At 42.9% G+C, this 11,324-nt stretch overlaps 1 protein-coding gene across 1 annotated transcript in view; it reads right to left on the reverse strand.

Moving 5' to 3' along the window:
- STAM2 (signal transducing adaptor molecule 2) overlaps window positions 1–4,287 on the reverse strand; it is a 51,024-nt gene extending 46,737 nt beyond the window's left edge. The window contains exon 1 of the mRNA XM_021702700.2: window positions 4,117–4,287. Within this exon, the coding sequence (XP_021558375.1) occupies window positions 4,117–4,156 (40 nt within the window). The 5' untranslated portion in view covers window positions 4,157–4,287. The remainder of the gene's footprint in view (window positions 1–4,116) is intronic.
- Window positions 4,288–11,324: the final 7,037 nt, after the last annotated feature.

An 11,324-nucleotide genomic window follows, 5' to 3' on the forward strand; every position in this document is an offset into this window, starting at 1 on the left:
TCAAGCCCCCAAGTTGTGCTCCGCACTGGGTGTGGAGCCTGCTTCAGGTTCTCGCTCTCTCTCCCTTTGCCTCTCCACCTGCCCCCCGACCCCTGCTCTCACAAATACATAAAAGAATCCTTTTTTTAAAAAAGTTTCCTTTTGGTCCTGGGTGGCTCAGTCGTTAAGCGTCTGCCTTCAGCTCAGGTCTTGATCCCAGGGTTCTGGGATCGAGCCCCGCATTGGGCTCCCTGCTCCGCGGGAGGCCTGCTTCTCCCTCTGCTGCTCCCCTTGCTTGTGTTCCCTCTCTCCCTGCCTCTCTCTCCATCAAATAAATAAATAAAATCTTAAAAAAAAAAAAAAATTTCCTTTCAAGATAAAAGTTCACACTTCAATCCACTATGTCATTAAATGTTTTACAGAGGTAGAATCTGAGCTCAGCTTTGTGGGACGTAAGTTAGTATATCTATAAGGAAGGCGATAATAAGGTTGTTGAAAAAAGAAAAAGGATATCAGTAAATAGAAAATGGCACAAAAGCAGAAAATGGCCAAAAAAAAAGGCTGTCTGGCTTGAGCAGGGAGAAAAAAGATGTGCAAGTAAGAACTGAACTAGAGTTGGAGAAAAGATAAGGCATGACTTGGGAAGCAATGTAGCGACACTGGAAAAATTGGCATAAAATATAGGGAAATGACATCTTCCTTTTTAACACTATCTACGCAATCTTCCTACTGTGGCTCTGTCCCTCATATTTCACTTTCCTCTTGAATTCTCTCAGAATGGCTGCCCCAATCTCCACCTCAAGAACCCTACACACCCACCTGAAGATGTGGAGGTGGAGGGAGGATAGTTGGATATGTGTAGATATGTTTTCTTTTTTTTGCTTGACACAGCTTCAAAAGAATTTTATTGAACAAAGCAAAAATCCAGATCTGAAGAAATCAAATAAAATATTTAAAGAGCTCTAATGCTACCATAGCTAACATACACTTCAGGGATTGTAGGATCTGACTCTAAGAAAAAAAATAGGAGCCTGCTGGAGATCCTTACTTCCTAGCCTGTAGCCTGCTTCCATTTGACAAGTCATATACCATCATCAACTTATGAATGCCTCATAGACATCTTGACCCACTACAGCTTTTTCTCAAGGTCTCAGGGAAGAATTGCTTCCCCACATGAATGACGTCAGACAAGAATGCTTGACCTCCAGTGAAGGAGGTCGATGAAAGGAATGTGGTTTCACCTTTAAAAACCCTTCATTACAGGGGCGCCTGAGTGGCTCAGTCATTAAACGTCTGCCTTCGGCTCAGGTTATGATGCCAGCGTCCTGGGATCGAGCCCCACATCGGGCTCCCTGCTCAGTGGGAAGCCTGCTTCTCCCTCTCCCACTCCCCCTGCTTGTGTTCCCTCTCTCGCTGTGTCTCTCTCTGTCAAATAAATAAAATCTTAAAAAAAAAAAAACCCTTCATTATAAAATGACCTTATCATACATATAGTTAGAGGTGGTTACTTCCTGCAGGCAGAATTGCTGTCAAGAAAGGAGGGGAGAGAGAGAGAGGATAATGTCAATTATCTTTACAGAGAAAGCATATGCCTGAAAGTCCTTGTTGTCTTTTCAGGGAAGATGACTTTTATTTTTATTTTATTTTTTTAAAGATTTTATTTATTTATTTATTTATTTGACAGAGATAGAGAGAGCACAAGCAGGCAGAGAGGCAGGCAGAGGGAGAGGGAGAAGCAGGCTCTCTGCTGAGCAAGGAGCCCGATGTGGGACTCGATCCCAGGACTCTGGGATCATGACCCGAGCTGAAGGCAGCCGCTCAACCAACTGAGCCACCCAGGCGCCCAGGGAAGATGACTTTTAAAGAAAGAAAGAGGGCGCCTGGGTGGCTCAGTTGGTTAAGCGACTGCCTTCGGCTCAGGTCATGATCCCGGAGTCCCTGGATCGAGTCCCGCATCGGGCTCCCTGCTCGGCGGGGAGTCTGCTTCTCCCTCTGACCCTCCCCCCTCTTATGTGCTCTCTCTCATTCTCTCTCTCTCAAATAAATAAATAAAATCTTTAAAAAAAAAAAAAAGAAAGAAAGAATGTAAAGTATCTTGTGTATTTCCAGTACTATATTTATCACACTATATTACAATTATCATTTTACATATGTACATATCCTCCATTAGACTGAGAGTTCCTTGAGAGCAGTCTATTAAATTTTTGTGTTCCCAGAAATTAACACAATACAGATACACACAGTAATCATTCAATGTTGTCTGTTGAATGAAAAGTGAACAGAAGAATGACAAAAAAAACCCCCAACGGTAATAAAAATCTGACTGAATCAAAAAGGTTAAGTGAAAAGGCAATGACACTGCAAAGGAACATATTCCTGTAGACATCCTACGTTAAATAATAACTTGCTTATATTACTTAACTATTTCAAATTAAAAGATTTCAGTTCTGAAAAATGTAATATATAACTTTTCTTCTGTGATATGGATTTAAGGGCAATTTAAACTCCATAGTATTTCATTCCACTTTTTCTACTAATTCCATCATGTGTCTATTTTTTTTTTTTTAAAGATTTTATTTATTTATTTGAGAGAGAGAGCAGTAGGGAGGGGCAGAGAGAGAGGAAGAAGCAGACTCCCCACTGAGTGGGGAGCCTGATGCAGGGCTGGAACCTAGGACCTGGAAATCATGACCTGAGCTGAAGGCCCATGCGACTGAGCCACTCAGGTGTCCCCCATTCACATGTCTAAAAGAAGTTATTGGTGGGGGGCACCTGGGTGGCTCAGTTGGTTGAACATCTGACTCTTGATTTCAGCTCAGGTCATGATCTCAGAGTCATGAGATCGAGGCTGTGTTGGGTGCAGAGCCTACTTGAGATACTCTCTCCTGCACCCCCCTTAAGGAAAAAATGAAGAAGAAAAAGAAGTAGTAGTAGTAGTAGTAGTTGTTGTTGTTGTTACTGGTGGGCCTCAATCAAACTTGACCTTTTATCCTCAAACTGTCTTTTGGATAGTGACTTCAATCATACTTGAACTAACAAGTCCTTGAAGCTGTGATTGGTGGCACTGCCAATGAAATAATCTATACACGGCAGTGTTTTCTGTTTGAACAGCAGTGCCTCCTTTCCTAGAGTAATATTAAACTGTGATCCACTAAGCCACACAGGGACCTTAGGAGTCACTGGGGGGAAGGCCAGTTTATTTCACTGTTCTTTTAGTGCCCAAAATAAGTTCTCATATCCTATCATCTTTCTTTTCATTCAACAGTCACTAAAAACATCGCTCTTATAACTCCAACAAATAAGACAGGAGTTGTTCTAAACTATTTTGAGACCCTAGGGCTTTCCTTTTCTTTCTTTTTTTTTTTTTTAAGATTTTATTTATTTATTAGAGAGGGAGGGAGAGAGAAACAGCATGAGAAGGGAGAGGGTCAGAGGGAGAAGCAGGCTCCCCGCTGAGCCAGGAGCCCGATGTGGGACTCGATCCCAGGACTCCGGGATCATGACCTGAGCCGAAGGCAGTTGCTTAACCAACTGAGCCACCCAGGCGCCCAGGGCTTTCCTTTTCATACCCTAAGACAAAACATCTCGGAGCACTTGCGCCATCCATGGATAAAGAGTAACACTTCGAACCTTTGTAGATAAATTCTGAAGCTGTGCTATCAGAGCTTGGACGCGTTTGTAGAGGACCGAGGTGAAATAGTGCTTTCCTATTGAATGGAGGCAAGTCGAGGTCTCTAGTGTTGGGCTGCCTCAGACAGCAGGGTCTTTCCACCGCTGCATCATCTACAAGTTGAGGGAGGGAGTGGTGATGAACCAATTGTAGACGGAGCAGGAAGTTTATATCATCAACTCCGCAATTGCTTACTTGGTCCAGTCCCCAGCGAGCCACAGGCTCTTCCCTATTCCGGCGCTCGGCGAGGGAAAAAAATCTTCTTTCGGGGACTCCAACCTCAGGTGTACAAGAGACACGCCCCAGGCCGCTAGCGACGCGTCAAGGTAGCCCCCTGAAAAATCCGGGCAGCGAGGCAGCGGCGCCGCCCCCTTCTCTCCCTTCGCTTGGCTTTCCAGTCCCCGGAGTCGCCGCCGCCCACTTTCTAGGAAGACAAACAGCGGCCCGAGCCCGTGCCCAGCACTTACCCACGTCTTGCTCGAAGGGGTTAGCGGTGAACAGAGGCATCTTTCCGTCGCCTGAACCCTAATCGCTGCGGTCTGGCTGTGCGGCGGCGGCTGCTCCAGGCTGGGTGACCCGCGGCCGCCGCTTCCTAGACGGCTCCGCTCCGACCGCGTCCTCGCACTTCCGCCACCGCACCTGCCCGGCTCCCGCCTGACGGGCCAGCTCCGGGTCCGCACTCCACCCCCGAGCTCCAGTCTAATTTTCTTCCCGGAACGAGCTCCCTCCGGCGTGCGTATCCTTTCAGCGCTCCTGTCCCCGCCGCCTCCCCGGAAAAGGCAGGAGCCATTGTCCCAGGCTTCCGTTGGGGGCGGGGGGGTGTCAGGCGGCCGCCGCGGCCACCTTTCCATCGCTAGGACCCCGGCAAGCCACGGAGCAGGGGACCTTCGGGGCCGGAAGTTGTCGCGCCTAGAACTGGGCGACCCTAGAGGCCCGGAAGCCGTCTTGCGGGTGGCGACACTGAAGGGGCGTGGTCGTGCGGCGTTTTCCGCGTTCAGAGGGTCTCGTTCTCGCTCATTTGATTTGTTCCTAAGATGCAGTCTGATCCCTCGAGGGCAGACTAGTGGTTGCATTTGCGTCACAGTCCGGTTGCCCTGGAAACGGATGGAGCCTCGGCGTCTACTCCTGTTGGAATAACCACCCTGGAAAGCAGTGGCCGAAGTAACTATAGCTCTGTGGGGATTCCCTAACTTTTCGCCCTGAAAACACTGCTCGACTCTGGGAATCCAAAGACGAATGAGGCACACACTTCCTGCCTTCAGCCTGCTGACAGTTCTTTAGGGCCAGTGTATAGCATGCGCAAGACAGTGTATTAGAATTCTGATAGGGGCCACAAATCAAATTTCCGTAGGAGCCAGCCAGTTATTTAAGTGAATAGAAAAGTGCAGGTGCGCTTCCCAACCATAAATTCCCTATCCCTCTTTTTTTTTTTAAGTTTAAATGCATTTTATTTTTAGACAACCTACATGACATCTTTTTTTTTTTTTTTTACAATGCCTCTGCTCCAAATAAATCAGGGTCAAAACAAATGAAGAGCTCAAGATGCCATCAGTCCCATCTGTCTAAGTCCTATCCCTCTTAACTCTGTCCCCTGCTTGCTCTATCTATAGCATTTATCACTTCCTAATATGTAATATACTTACGTTTTCTGTCCCTCCTCTTTAGCATGTAAACTCCATGACCAGTTTTGTTCATTGCTTTATCCCCAGCATCCAGAAGAGTGTCTGGCAAGTAATGGGTGCTCAATAAATATTTTTCCAATGTAGTTGTGACTATCCAACTGAACAACACATATCCAAAGATGGCGGCTGCTAGTAAACTTTAGTCATTTGTTGAAGTGTGGGCCCTACTAGAACTTAAAATTTTTCAATGATTTTTAAATGTTAAGAATTATTTCCACATTTTGACAACGGGTCAAATAAAAGCATTTACAACCAGAGAACCCTTACACATGAAATAGTTCAGAAAGGTGGTTGCATGTTCTATAAACTTGGTGCACAAATAAGAAAGATTTGCAGGTGAAGGGAGCTGGTTTTCAAAAAAAAAACACGGAACCTAGGATGTTAAAGATATGTTTAGAAACTTTCTAGGATTAAGACTTAGAGTTGGAATGGAAAATAAGACTAGAAAAAGAGGAAACAGATTGGGAAGAGCCTTCAAGAAGCTAAGATGGTTTAATTTTAGCATGTAAGGCTAAAGCATTTAACGATTTTTCTTTCTTTTTTTTTTTTTTTTGACAGAGAGAGAGACAAGAGAGAGGGAACACAAGCAGGGGGAGTGGGAGAGGAAAGCAGGCTTCCCGCTGAGCAGAGAGCCCGATGTGGGGCTCGAATCCCAGGACCCTGGGATCATGACCTGAGCCGAAGGCAGACGCTTAACAGCTGAGCCACCCAGGCGCCCCTCATTTAAAGAATTTGAGCAGCAGAGTAACATGCTAAAAAAAAGTATCTGGATGGTAATCTGACATCAGCATGCACCATGTATCTGAAGTAGCAGAATCTCACAGAACAGTTTAGCAGGTTATTGCAGCGCTTGAAAGCCATTAGAAGAGATATTGTAGAAGAGCTTGTACTAAGAACAAAGGGCTGAGGATTAGCCTTTGGAAAGCATTCACATTTTAAAGACACTTCTCACCTTGAAGGGCAAGCATACTCAAGAATCTATAGGTAGTTACCTTTCTCTGTGTGTACCCAGTCTCCTGGTGAGTTCCTTAAATTAGCAAATTTCTAAATAGTAACTAAGAGCCAGACTCTGTGTTAGAAACAAGAGGAGACAAAGATTATTCATTGCAACTTCACCTGATGAAGTTATTGAAGAATTAAAAGATATGTCACTGACAGCTCACAAATTCTGCTGTGTAAAGAAATGCAACTTTTACATTTTTCTGTGATATAACCTCTTTTGTGCCCCTATAACAGGGGATCCCTGGTAACAGAAAATAATCTTATCAATTTCAGTTCAATTCAGTTCTTTAGGGTTTTCTTGGTTATTTTGGATTTACACTCAACAGATCTAGAATATCCTTACCTCAGAGCACATTCCCTGAACATATACCAAGATCCATCCCCAGCCAGGTGTGTTCTTCCAATTCTGCCAGTGCGTGTTTGGTGAACAATCTTTTTTATTCCAAAACAGGGACAGTGCTCCCCCAGTAAGGCCATGATGAAAGTTGACTCTAGTTATTGGTCTAGAAACACTGGAGATAGTTGTGGCAAATCTTAAGGGAATCTAGCATCTTGGAAGGCATCTTCTCAGGTGAGATTTCTGCATGGTTTTCAAAGGGAGGTCACTATCCCATAGGAAGGGCAAGTGACCCTAGATCTCAGGGTCTCATTATTCTCCCTTCCAGGCCCTGACTTTAGTTTAGGAGACATGCTATGGGTTATGAATTCAATGTTCTAAATTCTGCTACTCTCACAGTTGGATCCTGAGTTTGATTTTTTTTTTAAAAAACTACAATCTGTCCCTGTGGCTACAGTAAATAAAATGCTTGCATTCTCTCACTCACTCCCTCTCGTTTTTTTCTTTGTGTTTCAGTTTAGATAATCTCTCTCCCTCTCTCTCTTTCTGATGAATGGTATATGAATGGTATAGTCTTTTTTATGAATTTCCAAAGCATTTTGTTTGAGTGTTACTTTTCTTTAAATTTGTTATTAACATATAATGTATTATTTGTTTCAAGGGTACAGGTCTGTGATTCATCAGTCTCACACAATTCACAGCGCTCACTATAGTACATACCCTCCCCAATGTCCATCACCCAGCCACCCCATCCCTCCTGAGTGTTACTTTTTTAATAAATTTTTTTATTTTGGAATAATTTTAGATTTACAAAGATAGTATAGGGAGTTCTCATTTACCCCTCACCCTGTTTCTCCCATTGTTAAGATCTTACAGTTCCATGATACATTTGTCAAAGCTAAAACACCAACATTTGCTCATTGCCATTAACTAAACTCCAAACTTTATTTGGATTTTACCAATGTTTACATTAATGTCTTCTTTTTTCCCCCAGGATCCAATCCAGCTGTGTCAAGGCTCCCCGAGGCCACCCCCAAGTTTAATGATTTGCCAGGACTCAGGAATCAGCATTTGGTCATCCTCATGACTATGATTTATTACAATGAAAGTCTACAAAACAAAATCAGCAAAGAGAAATGGTACCTGGGGTAAGTCCAGAAGTACAAGCTTCCAAGAGTCCCCTCTCAGTGGAGTCACACAGGACATGTTTAATTTCTTTTTTTTTTTTTTTAAAGATTTTATTTATTTATTTGAGAGAGAGAATGAGATAGAGAGAGCACATGAGAGGGGGGAGGGTCAGAGGGAGAAGCAGACCCCCTGCCGAGCAAGGAGCCCATTATGGGACTCGATCCCGGGACTCCAGGATCATGACCTGAGCCGAAGGCAGTCGCTTAACCAACTGAGCCACCCAGGCGCCCAGGACATGTTTAATTTCTTTAGCAAGAAGTTGTGATAACCAGAAATATTGTCTGCCCGTAAGCTCATTGCACATTCAATGCCTAGGATTTCTGTTAAGGACTAGTCACACAGGTACCCTCTAGCTAACAAGCACCCAAATTTCTAGACTCTCAGAAGGAAAGCAGGTGTTCACCATAAATTGTATTATTTGTACAAACAGTTTAGGCACCATGAGCCATGCTTACAAGGGAATTGTGGGAACTCTCCTAAAATCTAAGTTCCCAGACACCAGTCAAGGGCCAACCTTGCAAGCAGACCTTTCCAAGGATAGCAATCTCAAGACTGCTTTGTTAACTCTTTCTTTTTTAAGATTTTATTTATTTGTCAGAGAGAGAGAGAGAGAGAGAAAGAGCACAAGCAGAGGGAGGGGCAGAGGGAGAGGGAGAAGCAGACTCCCTTGCTGAGCAGGGAACCCACTGCGGGGCTCGATCCCAGGACCCTGGGATCAAGACCTGAGCCAAAGGCAGACGCCCAACTGACTAAGCCACCCAGGCATCCCTCTTAATTCTTTTCTGCATACCAGGGTAGCACATTTCATTTAGTTGTCATGTGTCCCTAGTCTCCTCTGATTCGTGGCTATTTCTTAGTCTTGTTTTTCATGACCTTGATAGCCTTGAGGAGTGCTGATCAGATATCCTATAGACTGTCCCCGAATCTAGGTTTGTCTGATGACTTTTTCATGCTTAGATGGGTGTTACAGGGTTTTGGAAAGAATACCTCTGAGGTGAGGTGTCCTCATCACATCATTGTAGGGGGTACATGATATTCACATGATTTTTGCAGATGGTAACTGTTCAGCACTTCAAAATGTACCATTTGCCAAGTTCTTCCATTTTATAGTTAATATTTTTCCCTTTCCCTACTCTAAGGAAGCAGGTTACTGAGTCCAGGCCATTCTCAAAGGAAAGGGAGGGAATTAAGCTTTACCTTCCATGTCCCTTTGATGTGCCCCTATTCTTTTTTTTTTTTTGAGCATTTCTTTACTTTCTGGTACCACAATGCTTCAGTCTCACCTTGTATTTTCTCTGTCTCAGTCTTAAATCAAACATTTCTCAAAGGAACCCTGGTTCTGAAAGTCTCTTTAAAGGCTGCCATAGATGATTTCTAGCTTTCATGATATGCCTTGAGTAGATAGCTGGCTAACATGAGCTTGTCTTTTCCTTCCTGTAGCACATTAATAATAATTAACAAAAACCAACCAACTCCACATTTCTTATAATTGTCCTTACCTTTCTCAAATGCTGGAGCTATTATAAAAGCCAGTGCATGCTCTTCTACCTATACTTTTCTCTAATTTACCATGGTCTTAATAATTGTGATGGTACAGAAGTAGTTTTCAAATTTGGCATTCATCAGAACCAGTGGGAGGGCTTGTTAAAAACACAAATTGCTGGACCCCACTCCATAGTTTCTGATTTAGTAAGTCTTTTGCAGAACACAACGTAACCCCTAACTGGTCAAATGTAAAACCTCCCACTACAGACCTATTTTCTTCAGTTTTTTTTTTACTAAGCATATCATGTCTGGCTTTCAACCAATGATTACAAGGCATACTGAAAGACAAAATGAACATGAAACAGTAGAAAGAGCAAGCATCATAACCAGACTCAGATATGGCAGAGATGTTAAGACGTTTCTTAAACTCACAGATTCTTCAGCCATGTCCAGTACATTGATGAACTCATTAAAAATATTCTTCATTTCCTTTACAGTATTTTTGATATTTAGTATTTCCTCTTGATTCTTTCCTAGGGTTTCCATCTTTCTGCTTACATTACCCATTTGATCTTTTTTTTTAAAAATTGAAGTATAGGGACGCATGGGTGGCTCAGTCATTAAGCATGTGCCTTCGGCTCGGGTCATGATCCCAGGGTCCTGGGATCGAGCCCCTCATGGGGCTTCCTGCTTGGTGGGAAGCCCGCTTCTCCCTCTCCAACTCCCCCTGCTTCTGTTCCCTCTCTTGCTGTCTCTCTCTGCCAAAATAAATAAATAAAATCTTTTTTAAAAAATTGAAGTATAGATGACATATTATATTAGGTTTAGGTGTACATACAGCGATTTGACAATTATAGTTGACCCTTTGAATAACCTGGATTGGGGTGCTACCCCCTGCACAGTCAAAAATCCACATATAACTTTTGATTCCCCAAAAACTTAGCTACTAATTGCCTACTGTTGACCAAAAGCCTTAACAATAACATAAACAGTTAACACGTATTTTATATTTTATATGTATTATGTACTATATTCTTGCAATAAAGCTAGAGAAAAGAAAATGCTATTAATAAAATCATAAAGAAAAGGGTCACCTGGGTGGCCCAGTTGGTTAAGCATCTGCCTTCAGCTCAGGTCATGGTCCCAGTATCCTGGGATTGAGCCCCATATCAGGCTCCCTGCTCAGCAGGGAGTCTGCTTTTCCCTCTGCCTCTCCCCACCTGGCTTGTGCTCTCTCTCTCTCACTTACTCTCTTTCTCTCAAATAAATAAATAAAATCTTTACAAAAATTTAAAAAATCATAAAGAAAATACATTTACAGTACTGTAAAAAAGTCTGCATGTAAGTGGAACCATGCAGTTCAACGCATGTTGTTCAAGGATCAACTGTATATCCATTACAAAATGCTCACTGCTGTAAGTGTAGTTACCATCTAATTTCCCATCTGTTCTTGCATGTTATACACTTTTTCCCTTAGCACTTTTAGCATATTAATATAATTAATTTAAATCCTGGTATCATAATTCTAATATCCCTGCCATAGTTGAGTTTAGTTCTGATGCCTGTTTATCTAGCTAGGGTTTAGGCTGTGTTTACTGTTTGCTGTAACTGTAGGTATCAGAGACTAAATTTCCTCTGATGTCCTTATTTTTGTCTCCCCTATTATCTTTAGGTTCCTGACAGAATCAGGAGTTTTATGTATGTATGTATGTATGTATGTATGTATGTATGTATAATTGACATACAACATTATATTAGTTTGAGGTATACAATATAATGATTACACATTGTGTACATTGCAAAATAATCACCACAATAAATCTAGTTAACATCTGTCACCATACAAAGTTACAACATTTTTTCTTGTGATGAGAAATATTTTAAGATTTGCTTTCTTTGGGGCGCCTGGGTGGCTCAGTTGGTTAAGCGACTGTCTTCGGCTCAGGTCATGATCCTGGAGTCCTGGGATCGAGTCCCGCAT

The sequence above is a fragment of the Neomonachus schauinslandi genome, chromosome 3, assembly GCF_002201575.2.
Source record: "Neomonachus schauinslandi chromosome 3, ASM220157v2, whole genome shotgun sequence".
Lineage (NCBI taxonomy): Eukaryota > Metazoa > Chordata > Mammalia > Carnivora > Phocidae > Neomonachus > Neomonachus schauinslandi.